The 15,306-nt window shown below is 42.3% G+C and overlaps 1 protein-coding gene across 1 annotated transcript in view; it reads right to left on the reverse strand.

Moving 5' to 3' along the window:
* The window catches only part of KCNMB4 (potassium calcium-activated channel subfamily M regulatory beta subunit 4), a 51,184-nt gene extending 42,558 nt beyond the window's left edge, over nucleotides 1-8,626 (reverse strand). Inside the window, exon 1 of the mRNA XM_024576445.2 lies at nucleotides 7,817-8,626. Within this exon, the coding sequence (XP_024432213.1) occupies nucleotides 7,817-8,152 (336 nt within the window). The 5' untranslated portion in view covers nucleotides 8,153-8,626. The remainder of the gene's footprint in view (nucleotides 1-7,816) is intronic.
* Between the last annotated feature and the right edge of the window lie 6,680 nt (nucleotides 8,627-15,306).

Here is a 15,306-nt window from a genome sequence, read left to right on the forward strand (position 1 = left end):
TCATTCATAAGTGACAAAACATTTTAAATAAACAATGTATCCACAACTTATAAAAAGCTTTATAACACTTAAAAAGCAAGTCTGTGATAAAATAAATGCTTTCTTCCCAAACTCTTGCTAAAATATATCATTACAAATCACTTCCGTCAAAGTAAAGTGTCTGGTTAGTGTTTTAAACATATGATTTGAATGCATCTTACAAATAATTGAGACCTTCAAAAATGACATCCACAAATGGAGGTCAGAGACTGATCGTGATGAGTAACCTCAGATAGGAGGATCTCAGCAGCCTGCAGACCAGGCTGTTTCTGAAGAGCTGTAATACCGATGCCTAATTAACACGTTCTGACCAAGTCTTGAAATATCCAATCATATCAGTCACTTACTCAAAATCTCCCGTGGTTTCTCTATAATTTCCTATTGCTGCTGTAACAACACAGATTTAGTGGCTTAAAACAACACGGATTTATTATTTCACAATTCTGGAGGTAAGAACTCAGAAGTGGACCTCACGGGGCTAAAACCAACCCCAGCTGGAATGCATTCTTTTCTGGGGACTCCAAAGGGAGAACCCATTTCCTTGCCTTTTCTGGCTTCCTTAGAAATGGCAGCTGCCTGCATTCTGGGCTCAAGGACCCCTTCTGTATTCAAAACTAGCAATGGCCAGCTGAGTCTTTCTCAAATCTCTTCTCCTGCACATTTAAGGACCCCTGTGATTACACTGGGCCCACCAGGATAATGTCCCTAATTTCACGTCAACTGATTAGCAACCTTAACTCCCTATGCAACCTTAATCCCCCTTGCCATGTAGACTAGACACAGGTTCTGAGGATTAGGACGTAAACATCTCGGGCAGGGGGCAGGGGAACATTATTCTTCCTACCATGGCTTCCCAGTGCCCACCAAACCCACCTTGTCTATCAAGGACTTCTACACTGTTGACCCCAATTTACCCTCCTGCCTGGCCCCCCAAACTCTGCTCTTTGTGCCCACGCCAGTCCGTCTGCTGATCCCCTCTGACACCCCACCCTCACAGAGCGCCACAGCTTTACTCCTGGCATTTTCTCTTCCTCGCTGTTCTCTTCCTACCTCCCTACTTCTCCTGCCAAGATGAAAATTCTATTCATTCTCAAAACCATGGCAAATGCTTCATTCCTCATGAAGCTGCACCCCTAACATTTCCTGTCTAGGTGTGCGTATCATACTCTTTGTCCCTCCCTGTAGAACTTGACATTTCGCCTTGTTTGGCAGTTATCTGTGTTATCTCCTCTGTTACATAGTGACCTCACGAGGGACGAAACTCATGAATCCACCCACACTTGTACGTATACTAGGTATATCTAAAACCCAATGCTTGCTTCCAGCCACGTGCCTCCAAAACTACTCTCCTCTAGTTTTCAACATCACCTCCCTTCACCAAGCTGTGCTTGTCACAGACCTTGGGAGTCATCACCAGCTCCTCTCGCCTTCATTCCTTACATGCAATCCATTAGTGAACTTCACCAACGCTACCCCCAATCTAATTCACCGTCATCTTTTCCCTGTGCTCCTGGACTCCCTGTTGCCAGTCTTTCCTCTGCATCTCTCACCTTGCACAAGCGACATGTGCATGTCCTCATGCATGTACATACATGCATCACACGCACACATACACAAATTCTATTCTCAACTCAGCAGCCAGAGGAATCATTTATATATTTTTAAAATCTAAGTCCGATTATATCTCCATCCTGCTTAATGTTAGTTTACCAACATATTCTGTAAGGCCCTAATCTCCACTTTGCTCACTGCAGTCCTACCTCACAGTTCCTCACACAAACCTGGCAGTCACTTGCCTCAGGGCCTTTGCACTTGCTGCTCCCTCAGCCTATGGAACTCGTCCTCCAGAGACCCACATGACTCATTCCTTTAGGTTCTTTAGAACTCTTCTCATCCCCTTATGTTCTTTAGGTCTCTGCAAATGTCACTCCATCAGAAACACCTTCCCTGACCAACCTACACAAAATAGGGGTCCCTGGTTTCCTCCGTCATTGTCTATGCCCTTACGCTGCTTGAATTTTCTTTGCACACGTATCATTACATGACATTACATTATAAGCCTGCTTCTTGTCTGTCACCCTCCACCGAAATGTGAACTTCGTGATGGGAGAGGCTTTCTATTGATCTCTATCCTAGTGTCCGAACCCAGAAGCATCCGTATCACGGAGTAGGTATCCAATAAGTATTTGTTAATGATTGAACGCATTTTTGTACGTCCTCCTGTTTCTTGCCCGGTTCTTTGAACATAATAGATGTGTAAGAACTGAATCTTATGTACTTCCTAAAAATTACTTAATATAGTCACCAGAGGAAAAACTATAGTAAGCCACTTTTTCATGGAGAAATAAAGACTGTAGAGAAGTTGTCACAATTCAGGTTAGCCTTTTACTACTTAGTTTTGAGATGACAGACTTCCACAGAGCTCAAAGTATATCACACTGAACACGTATTTCAAGGATGGAGTTCAGAAATCACTGTATTGGAAAAACTGTCCACCCAGGGAGCGTCTGGGGCAGGGAGGGGTGGGACACTCCAATGCGGATGGGAATAACACTGAAAAGGTGTCCGTAAACCGCAGTGCCCTCCACCAGGTCCCCCGCAGTTCGGTCCACCAGGTTCAGTGCTTCAGTGCTATGCTTAAAGCTTAAAGCCTCTTCTAATTCCCCCCCAAGTTTTCCTTCTCATCAATGCACTTCTCTCACTTTTACAGTCCTGGTTTCTCAGGCAGACTTTTGTCCTTTGTTTCTAGGTCTTTCACATCAGAAAAAGAAAAAACCCAAAGCAAAAAGTAAAACATACAGTTTCTAATCATCCAGTCTCTCTCGTTCCACATATAAGAGGCTGGCTTTAAAAATTCACATTTCTTTGGCACCAAATGTATATATTGATGCAAAAGCAAATGTCTGGAACTGCATAAGTTCATTTAATTTATACTTAATCAATTTAAAATTATCATTTCTAGCCCTGGCTGGTGTGGCTCAGTGGATTGTTGGCCTGCGAACCAAAGTGTCGCTGGTTTGATTCCTAGTCAGGGCACATGCCTGGGTTGCAGGCCAGGTCCCCAGTGGGGGGCACATGAGAGGCAACCACGCATTGATGTTTCTCTCCCTCTCTTTCTCCCTCCCTTCCCCCTCTAAAAATAAACAAAATCTTTACAAATAAAAATAAACCTATCCTTTCTACACTACAGTTGAACCTTGAATAACACGGGATTCGGGGCACCAACACTCCACACAGTGAAAAGTCTGTGAGCAGCCCTGGCCGGGTGGCTCAGCTGGTTGGAGCATCATCCTGTACACCAAAAAAGGCTGCAGGTTCAATTCCCAGTCACGGCACGTAGCCAGATTGCAGGTTTGATCCTTGATTAGAGCACGTATGGGAGGCAACTTATCGATATTTCCCATAGATGTTTCTCTCTCACTCTCTCCCTTCCTCTCTCTATAAAATTAATGAACATGTCCTTGGGTGTGGATTTTTAAAACATGCACCTTCGTTACTGTCTTCCACTATCTCTTTAAAATTAAAAAAGAAAATCCATGTATAACTTTTGACTCCCCCAAAACTCAACTACTATCCTACTGTTGACTGGAAGCCTTACCAGTCACATAAACAGTTGATTAACACATACTTTGTATATACTGTATTCTTGCAAGGAAGTAAGCTAGAGAAAAGAAAATGTTATTGAGAAAATCGTAAGAAAGAGAAAATACAATTATTGTATTTATTGAAAAAAAATCCACATATAAGTGGGCCCATTCATTTCGAACCCATGCTGTTCAAGAATGAACTGTAATTTTAAGTGGCTTTCTCTAGTCCTTTAGAATTTCCTTGAGTCCCTCCTTTTATTCCATTCAGTAGTATCGGTAACATCTTTTGACCTAAAAACACAAACATTAATCATGATGAACCCTTTTGGTTCTTATTTTACTTTTCTTGCAAAATAGATAAGTATATTTTCTAAGCCAGTGATTTTGACTCTGTCTACACATAAAATCACTTCCAAAACTGTTTAAAAAACATTAATGCCCCCAACTCACCCAAGACCAAGTCTCATTCTCTGAGGGCTGGAACCAGGCAAGAGAATTTCTCTTTAAAGTTCCCCCAGTGAATCTAAAGTGCCATTATAGTTAAGGATCAAAATCCACAAGTCACAAAGAAGTAATGCAGTAATGGAAATAGCAGCAAAAGAATACTGATCCCAAACTTAGATCCACTATGGTTACTGTTGGGAACCACCCTGCCTGGTTTCAGAAGCTGTAATCCCTGGTGGCCAAGGCTGAGTAAAAAGACCCTGGGACCATAAGCCATTTAGGAGACAAAGCTTATCTCCCTGGCAGGGGCACCACCTCTGCCCCCTTTCACTTCACCCTGCTTGGCCCCAGGCAGATGACTGGTTAGCCAATGATGGGTAAGATTCCTCAAAGGAGGGACGACCTAAGACAGGCATGGTCACAAAGGAGCCCTCAGGGAAGGTCTGGGGGGGCTATAGAAAAAGGGGGTGATGGAAACCTTGCCCCTCAGCTTTAACATAGCCTGAATCCTCGTTCTGTCTGCAAGAAGTCTCCTAATCTCTTGGCTGCCTTACTTCCCCTCCCTGACTTTAGCCTGAAACAATGCTGGAGGTGGGGACAGCCCTGTGCTGGAAAGGGCAGATTCCCTGGGGTGATCAGGCCTAAGAAAGAATGCATAAAATCCTGTGAAACCTGCCTTGCTAATACCCACAATTTAAATGATAAGGATGCAAGCCTGAAATGAGCTTGTTTCCCCAAAGTTTTATGGCCCTTTAGCTATCTGACCCTGACTCAGAATAAGCCCTCAGAGTTCTCTGAATGTTATCTATTATTTGATCATTTCTGCCTGACAATGATTGATGAGTTTTCCATATACACCCTGTATTCCTATGCAAATTAAGCCAATAAAAGCCTGTCAAGGGAAGGGCTGGGGCGCTCTCCTCTTGAGAGAGTGGAGGTGCAGACCCTTTTTCTCCACAGGACTCGGTAGTCCATATGAATTTGTCTCGTCTCAGCCACAACGCCACGGACACTGCTTGCCGGTGCCCGCGTCAGTTACTCCACAGCAGACCATCGCCCTGTGTATAATTAGTTGACTTGAATACTATATTACATGACTGGATATAGTCAATTACTTTAGATAATAAGAATATGATTCAAAACATAAATAAGTTGAACAGGACTTGAAGAGATTTTAAAGAAATTATTAGTCAAAAATCAAATTCAAACTATCTTCTTTAGTAGTCTATGTCTTAAGAAGTTATACAAGTATATTGCAATATTTCCTCCCTTCCCTGCCTTTCACTGTAATTAAAATAGCAAACTCAGAGGAGGGGAGAAAATCCTTGTTCTCTTTTTATCTGAGAAGTGATCTCCTACACGATTTCTTGTGGTAGTGGGTCACGAAGAAGAGAATGTTGGGTGCTTAGGGTCCATGCATGTAGGGAATCCAGACATTCCAGAACAAGGGAATGGGTGGAGAATGCGCCTGCAATAAAGAGGTAAGGTAAGACAAAGAAAGAGATGTAGGAAGCCAAAATGCAAGAGGAATGGGCAACGGGTATTGCCTAATAGCAAGGGCACTATGGAAACATTCTGTTTACATATTGGGCTCCGACACAATATTTTAGTCACGTTGAATTTTTCCATCACTAATGCTTACGAGAATTTCCAAATGGAGCATTTAAATTGCCCAAAAGTAGAATGATGACTGTAAAAGAACAAATTTACATCCTATAAATGCTACAAAGCAAATACAATTTGGATAAAGAGATATATACTGATTTGGCCGAGGGAACCTTGGCTAAATCGGGATGTTGTTCATTATTTCCTGTAACAAAAATAGATCTTTCTTCAGTTCTATCATCTCTTGAATAACTTTATACCATGTTATTTTGTTCAGATACGTCTTCAAAACAATGGTTGCTAGGATCTCAACTGGCACTGGAAAAAAAGATTTTTTTGCAACAAAAAGTAATAAAGAAAATTGTAGTATTACATAAAGCATTATGACTGCATCCAAATGATTTGAAAATCTGTCTAATGATCCCAATTTACTTTTTGTGCCAGATCCTTCAAAAGTGGGAAACAGCCCTTTTGAAGTAAATTCTAACTTTTCAATGTCTTCATCAGATATTAGCCATTTACTCATATATGTGTCTTCAATTTATTAGCGACTGAACCACTACCTTAAACTAGCACAATTTCGTCAATTTGTAACACCACCTCCTAAATGATATACTACCATTTAATTTTTAAATCATCATTACTGCTTGACAGCTTTCTTTTATATTAATGGTTGAATCTTTTTTTTTTAAAGGGTGATGTTTCTAAAACCCTGGTATTTCTTTTGCAATTCCTGAGCATTAGGCAGATTAACTTACACTTGTCTTTGAAGCATTATTGTTTCTTCAAGACTTTGAACATTATACTTTATCTAAATTGTGTATGTGTATGTTTACTGCTTATGTATTATCTTCATTTTTAAGGTAAATGAATATCATTTGTCAGCAGGAGCATCTTCTTTTTCAAAGATGAGTCATAATTTTTTTAAAAAAGAACCCCTTTAAAAAAAAATTTCCCAAATTTAAGAATTTACTGTTTAGAACCCAAGACCAGGAGTTTTGCTGTAGGGAAATGGTAAACTTATTTTAAATACTTCAACAATATTAATGTAGACATTTTTTCTTTGGGATTGATATAATTATTCTTGTCATATTTAGCAAAGTTCTCTTGTGTACACAAATTGATTCCTTTTTCGACTGCTTTCCTCCTGGATCTGAAGCACAGTCCCCACAGGGGGAAAACGTCAGTAACTTTCAAGAAGATGCGCACCTTCGCTTTGATAGGTAAGCAACGAGAATAGTAAGAGAGACCAAGAGAAGAACAACAACAAAGAAGGTCCTTCTTGCAGAGCCAGGTGTACTACAAAGCTCAGTTAGTTCGCACACTTGAGGACACTGCTTTTTATAAGTTTTTTTCTCCACTGGGAACCGTTTTCTGAGTCTTCCTCTCTCTGCTCTCCATCCCTCGGGTCCTAACCAGGTTTTTTCTTTTTTGCTTCTGAGAACGAAAAAGGTAGCCAGGAAATGAATAGTGGTGCATTTCACGGAGGGTTTTCTATTTTCAGTAAATTTTACCGCTCTCCAAATGGCTCCCAATTGTCTCCCAGATACATAAAGTCATTAGTCTTCTAGACCTTTTTGGGAAGCTATTTCATGAAAACTGAGAGTCCTCTGCTCCAAAGGACCTATGCAGAATTTCAGATTTCATTCTACATCATTTGTCGACCCTCAAAAACTCATGTTTGGACCCCAACTTAAAAACGTTTGTCTAGAGTTAAAAGGCAGGAGCCTTCCTGACACCTTTCAAGGGGCTGCTCGGACCTTGACCAGAGTAGGTGAATCCCTGCTACAAAACAGGCTCTGATGGGAGGAAAAGTTAACTTTACGATCCTTGAATTTCTCCAAAGCCCATCCTGTATGCGGCGGACCAGACCTGGGCCAAGGCCTCAAAATCTGAGGTCAGGCAAAACGAGTAAAGAAAGCCTCAGGGCACAACGGGTAGCCGCACACAAATTCACCTGAAGGAACCGCCCGAGGATCCCCAAAGTACTTTCCGCAGGTTTGAGTACAGCCTCCGACGCCTTGTCTCCTCTTAGTAACGCGAGCATACTCCGAGCCCAGCCCGCGCGGGGTCTACCACCGAGGCTCCTCCATCCTCAAGACCTCCGCGGGAGCGCCGCATCCTTCGCCGGGCATCCTTACCTTGGGGTTGGTCAGGAGCTGGTGCTCGTCGCTGTGCAGCAGCGCCCTGGAGTTGGACTCCGAGTTGTTCACGTAGACCTGGACGCAGGGGTACTGCGATGTGCCCCTACAGTCGGCGCCACAGGTGAAGGTGCACTCGAACACCTCGCCGATCTGCTGCACCGACAGCACCGTGCAGTTGGCCGCCGTGGCTTGCAGATCCTGCAGCGCGGGACTGAGCCAGCAGAAGCCGAAGATAAAGAGCAACACGACACCGGAGATGATGAGAAACAAACCGAGCCGGATGCTTTTGTCCTCGGCTTCCGTGTACTCATAAGCCACCCGGAGCTTCGCCATCGCCCCCCACTCCCAGCGGCTGGCGCGCTCCTCCCGCCCACCCCCGCCCCCGGCACCGAGCCCCACAGCCTCGGGCGGGAGGAGCCGGCGCCACCGCCGCCGCGCGACAGCAGGGGAGTGGGCGGCCAGGGGGAGCGCGCGAGAACAAAGGGGCGGAGGCCGGCGACGCCCCGGGAGGCGGCAGCGCCCCCACCCCCTAGCCCCGCCGTCGCCCTTGCCCCGGAGGCTCGCGGTGCTGCCGCGGCTCACAGCCTCTTGCACCCTCCAGCGCCAGGAGCGCGCCGGCGGCTCTCGCCTCCAGCGCCCCCTGCCAGCCTCCGCCCGCGCGCTTTCTCCGCCTCCCCCACCCAGCCTCCTCTCGCCCAGAGTCTCCCTGTCTCCATCGCCCGCGTGCCGCTTTTCCGCGAACTCGCCCGGCAGCTGCCCGGAGGGCTGGAGCGGCTGGGCTGCAGCGAGCCGGAGGTAACCCCCGAACCCGAGGCGGCTCCGCCCAGCCCCTCCCGCCGCGGACCCAGCCCTCCTGCCCCGCCCCGCCCGGGGGTGTCTCGGTTGGGCAAGGGGTGGCGAACGCCGACGACGGCGGCAGGTGCTCGGGATCCTCGTTAAATCCCCTTGGAGGAATGTCCGAGAAGAGGCTTAGGATCAGTGTAGCATAACTGGAATGAAAGTTTTTAAAAAAGCTAAAAAAAGAAAGCAAACAGTGAGAAGGCGTAGTGCGAGCGCAGCGGCGGGAATCTTGAACTCCAAACCAGGATTGGTCATCCGACCGAGAGAGTGAGCCAGCGGCCAAGCAGCGGGCGCTGACCCGGGAACCGGCGGCCGGGACCGGCGGACTGGGGTTGAAGACCCCGCGGGCGGCCTGCGCTGGGGCACGCGGGGGCGGGGGAAGATCCTGCCACCAGTTCCCACGCTACTCGCGGGCACGCGGCGGGGTGAGGGGCGTGACCTCGCTGCACCCCTCCTCCCTGCCCACCCCGCACCCCGTCAGCGAGCACCGTAACGGTCCCGCCGCAGGGTCCTGCAGCTCCCAACCGCCAGGGCCGGAAGCCGGCGCCCCAGCGGCCCCACGGGCTGCGAGATCCGAGGGAAAGAGGCTCAACCAGGCAGGGTTTGCTGCGCAGGCTACGCGCGTAGGGGCAAGGGCCTACGACTGGCGACGCCACCTGGATCCTGGGGGGATCTTGCAGCAACTTAGGTCTCCCACAGCTGGTCGACCCCAGCTCGATTTGCCCCAAGGCTGGGACTGGCCGATTAGGGACCGAAGGAAACTGGGGGAGAAGCTTGCAAGCCCTAGAAGGAAGGAAACACTACTTTCCCCATTAGGACCTTTCCGTCGCTCCGGGACTCCGGAGAACAGAACGCTTTTCAATTCTGTTTCCCTCCTTAGGAGTTTTTTTGACACCCTTGGCCCACCCTGGGACTTGTAGATGAGCTTTCCACGAGCAATGTGCAAGGCGTTAGCGGCGTGCAGACCCACTTTGGGACAGGTACCGTTTCTACCTAGAGCTGCGTTTTCCTCTCTTAATTCTTCCCGTGGTCCCCCCACCCCTATCTCCCCGTGCCTACCAGCAGCCTCTATTCATGACTTTTTTAAAAACATTCTTTTTTTCCCAAACCACACTTCTATCGTAATAGCAAGCTCGAGAACTTTTTCGACTTACTTTTTAAAGAATTAAAATGTTCACTTCTTTGCAAAACATAAAAACATAATCTTTTTCTTGATTTGCAAGGCCTAAATTAATATACACTTGAATCAGTTATGCTCCTGATGAGTATGGAAACACCCAGTCATGGAATTCTTGACTTCTTTCTTGGATTTCAAACGTTACTTAACTGGTATTGAGTACCTTTCAATTGCAGTTCTGTGTCACTACTACATTCCTCTATTTAAGCAATTTTCAACTTTTTTCGTTTCAGGGCACACAAACTGATTACTAAAATTCTGCAGCACACCAAATAATACATTTTTTTTGCCGATCTGACAAAAAAAAAAATCCAGGTATAATTTTGATGCATTCACACTGGACGGCTATTGTTGTATTTACTGTTGTCATTTTTTTATTTGATTATCTAAGGGAAAAGAGGTCAGTGTCCCTGACGAAATAGTCGGGTATTGCATGTTTAAAAATTCTTGCAGCACACCAGTTGAAAATCACTGCTCTGTGTGGTAGATAACCGTATTTCCAAACCAGGGGCAAAGATTTCACTACAGGAAGACCCTAAGTGTTTTTCTCTATAAGTTAAGAAGATGGGGATTAGAAATTTTTCAAATCAGTAAAATGTTTTTTACTTTAATGCCTTTCAAATCTTGAGAGAGTAGATTTCTTTCTTTCTTTACCTAGGGATTATATCATTCTATTCCCTCTGTTGGCATAAAGACTATTTGTTAGTGGTTACATTACCTGAAAGGTTAGTTTAATAGACGAAACAGCTTAACCTTAGATGCTTCTTCAGTCTGAATCTCTTTCTTACTGCAGGTTATAATGATCTTCCTTTTCAAGAAGGCTAAAGCCAGTCTGGATGTGAGGAAGGGGTGAGATCCAATTATTCTAGCTTGCTGTGCTGAGCAGCTTAACACTGAGGCAAAGTTAAGTTCTATTAGTGCTCATAAAACACAGGGATGGGCTGTCTAAAAATAATCTAATAAATATGATTTATTTTTCACTGATTTCAGAGCTTGAGGGGTTCTGTGAATGGACCCTCTCTCTCAAAGATGGTCTTCTAAGTCTAAAAAAAGATCAGAAAAATTCTGCCTTAAGTTAACCTAAATATTCAAGGGCTTTCGAATCCATTTTTTGAGTTCTTCTTTTAGTTACTTTCCTTCCTTATAATGATTCTTAAAGTATTTGAAGAAACTGTTGCCATCTAGCCTTCTGTTCTTTAAACATTTACTTTTCTTATTTCCTATTTTTAAATTAGCTGGCTTGTCTTCTAAACCCTTTTGTTATCATTATCATGTCTTTCTTACTGAAAGTCAAACATATCAAAAGGCTGCCCAAATTAGGTCAGTTTTTATTTTACCCTTAATACAACACTGTTTGTTATTAGCTTCATTTACTTGAGATGGGGCTACTTTATCACACAGCCCGGGAAGATTGAGTATGTCAGCCCCTCAGTTTCTGAAAACAGGTCACCATTAACTAAGTTAAAATAGCAGTAAGAATCCCAGGGATCTGCTCTCTGATGGCTTTTAGCATCTTGTTTCCTGTGGAAGGCAGAGGCAGCACCAGCACCCACCCCCCCACCCCCCCACCCCCAAAACTGATTATGGGATGTACATCACTGTGTGTAGCAATGTTTTCAGGAGAATCATGGCCACACCTTCCTGCAATTCTTTTTAAAACAAAAAGACCTCTCTAGCCCTGGCTGGGTAGCTTGGTTGGTTAGAGCACTCTCCTCACACGCCAAGGATGTGAGTTCAATCCCCCTGTCAGGGCACATACAAGAAGCAACCAATGAATGCATAAATAAGTGAAACAACAAGTCAATGTTTCTCTCTCTCTCTCTCCCCTCCTTTCTCTCTAAAATCAACTTTTTAAAAAGTTTTAAAAAAGAAAAAGACCTATCTAAGCAAGAACATTAAAACCATTGTTATTGATAATTTGCTCTCATGATCAATATTCTTCACGAAGTCCTGTGACTGATGTTAAAGTTGCAATATATTGTACAATTTCATATGTATATAAACCCTCATAAAAGAATTCTAAAAAGAATTATCATAAGGAGGACTTTGTTATCCTAAGGCTAGAAGGGAATTTAGAACATGTTGGGAAAATGTTTATACACTGTCTTAAAAACTGGCACATTGTCAGGTTTTTCCAATAACAAACTGCTACGGACACTCCAATAGCTAAAATACATAAGGGAGAAAATTAATATTGTTTCATAACCTTTTCTCATTGGAATTTGCATTCTGGATAGACTTGAGACATGTGCAACCAGACTCCTAAGAATAAATGAATGAAAGCACGAGTGATCCAACAAAGAAAACCTTATAGAAAAATGTTAGTCTTTTCTTTTTCACTCAGTTTATGTAATTGTAGACTTTGTAGCTGTCACAAAATTAAATTTCCTTTTCATTTGGACTTAACTTCAAACTGTTTACTGTTGTACTAAATCATTTCCAGCTTAGTGATATAAAAAAATAAACTTTCTTGTCATGCTTCATTATAAACGTTAAATATTTATTATTAGTCTCAGAACTTTAAATTTGAAATAAATGTCCTATATAGCCACTATTTTTTTCTAATTAAATTTTTCCTGTCCATATACCTTACTTATTATATTGAGTATATAATTATTAATGAGAGCACTACTTACTATTTCTAGATATTTATAATCAAAAGAGAAAGGGATCTTAAATATCACCTAGCTCAAATTTAAGCAGGAAAGGAAGTTTCTAAAGTCTTTGTTTGAAATAGTGAAGAATGATTATTAAAAATATTTAGTATATTATGTGGCTCAGTTGGTTGGAGTATCGATTGTCACACCAAAAGGTCACCGGTTTGATTCCTGGTCAGGGCACAGGTGGTGGGTTCGGTCCCCAATCCCTGTGTACCTACATTGCGGGTTTGATCCCTAGGTTGGGGCGCATGCGGGAGGCAACCAATCCATGTTTCTCTTTCACATCGATGTATTGCTCTCTCCCCCTTCCTCTCTAAAAAAATCAATGAACGTGTCCTCAAATGAGAATAAATAAATATTCACATTTGTTTGCATACAGCCTTTCTGTTTGCAATTGAGAAAGGAAAGCAGAAAGCAGAGATGATCACTTCTTATTAGTAAATTCGTAATACTGGGAGTGCTGGCTAGATTTCCTAAATTCTCACCTCCTGTTAGGTTAGTCTTTCATGTTAATGGAAGTGAACTTCTGTGGAAGACACATCCACATGCACACACATGTAGTAAAAGGATATCAGCTTTGGAATTAGAAAACAAGAAGCTAAGAGGTGTGGGTCTGAGCATGAACAATAGTTTAATGTAAGATAAATAATTGATGTTCTTAGATTGTTTCCTCCTCCCCATACAAGAGGGTTGGACAAAATCTAGTTTTAATATCCTATGACTTTTATTCCAAGTTGATTTTTGTTCTTCCCATGTTCTTAAAAAACTTGTGTATTATTACCTAAGAGCACCTAGTCAAGTTAAAAGGCCTTTAAATAATTCTCAGATATGGAGAGCACTTCTGGTACAATGGCTAACAGGGAGCGTGTCTGTCTTGGGTGAAACTGACCTAACTGAACACCTAATGTAAACAAATACTCTAATTCACTGTTCCCATGAGATGAGGGGGAATGAGGTATCAAGCAACTTTTCTAAGGCTGCACACATATCAACAGTGACAGATTACAATACCCATTCTTTTTCTGTGGTACTATGCTAACAAATGTATTTAGTAAAAAAGAAGTGTAGGCAATACAAATGGATTTAAAACGTGCTTATATACTTAGTATATTCAAGTATAGTTAGGCTTGATAAATTCATTTTGTGAAACCTGGCTTTGAAAGGGGGACTGGGTAGAGGAGGAATTGGCTAATGATTTAATCTGGTCCTCCTGTTTAATTTTACTCTGAATCACTTGTGTTGAAAATAGCTCCGTTTCAGATGCATAGCAAATATTAGTACAGTTTTATGCAGGAGAGAGAAAGTAAGTATAGTATTTAGGTTTCAGAGAGGCTTGTTAGAAATTGAAATTAGATTCAAAGTAGAAGTAAACACAAGGAACACCATGTGTTCATAAAACAAGTCGACAAATAGTTCTAGGAAGTCACCTAATACTTGTAATAGTTTTGCTTTTGTCTGTTACTGGCCCTCTGATTTTGTATAGGATAAGAGAGACTCCAGGGGGCAAGACAACCATCACTTCCCTCCCAGGCCTTTTCTTCCGTTTCTTCAGTATTCTCTTTTGATAGGGCTTAGAAGACTAAGGTCAGATCCTTATCCCAAATGCTAAGGAAGATAGATAATTCAAAGATGGAAAGGATACCCCATTCTAAATTATCTAAGCCAAGCCTGTAGCTTTCTGTTCCACATTATTCAACACATAAATACATCTAGGAAGATGCATTTTGTTGCTCACTAGGTAACAGTCATTGCAAATGTAGAGAGAAGCTGGGAATGTGATTTTGGCTCACAATTAGACTGAATCTGGACTCCAAATAGTGATGTGCCAGTCAACTAAGTTAATATTCAAATATTAAACCCTGTAGAGTGAAATACAGAAATGACATAAAACTTCAGATTAAAAAGGAGAAATCTGGAAATAACTTTTCTTTGAAGAGTAACATGACTTGCATTTTTTTTAAAAAAAGTGTTATTTTCATTCAGAAAAGGTATGTGTGTATATATATATAATATATATGTATACACACACACATATATCTATAATTTTTTTTCACTTTCTGTAATTCTCCATTACTAGGGATGTTAGAACATTAGTATGTTCCATGTATTTTTAATTGTTGACACTTTTTTATATTTGAAGAATATTAACCACTTGAAAATAGTAAATTACTTTAAAAAGTCAAAATAAAAAATCAAACATGTCTGACTCTCTTAAGAAGGGAAATATTTAACAGCTCAAATTTTAAGACAGCCTTATTTTTCATGCAACTGTTACATATGATAATTAAAACTACATCTTAAAATAAATGTTCACAATGTAACAGATTTAAAGGTAGCTTCCAAACACTCTGGCTGCCCCAAATCTTTATTTTTATGCAGAAGATGAAACTATTTATGTCACTGATACATGTAATCTTTTCTCACTGAGCTGTATATTTTTGAAAAATAATCAGTGTTTTTTCATTATAAATGAGTATCAATAAGGCTGATCCTAAGAATAAAGAATAAATGGCAAATTCAGCCATTTATTGACATCATACCACTCTTGAAATGTGATGCATTTCTTCCAAAATGTTTAAAGATCTCTCACGTGTTAATACCAACCTTTAGTACTATATACTAACGGTTAGAGAATAGATTAGCCTGGAAGAAAAACACTTGTTAAAAGTTATTTTTTAAAGATTTAATTTATTTATTATTTTAGAGAGAGAGGAAGGGAGAGGGGAATATCACTGTGTGAGAGATACATCCTACAGTTGCCTCTCACAGGCACCAAACCAGGGACCTGGCCCATAACCCAGGCATGTGCC

This window comes from Desmodus rotundus, chromosome 3 (assembly GCF_022682495.2).
Source record: "Desmodus rotundus isolate HL8 chromosome 3, HLdesRot8A.1, whole genome shotgun sequence".
Taxonomy (NCBI): domain Eukaryota; kingdom Metazoa; phylum Chordata; class Mammalia; order Chiroptera; family Phyllostomidae; genus Desmodus; species Desmodus rotundus.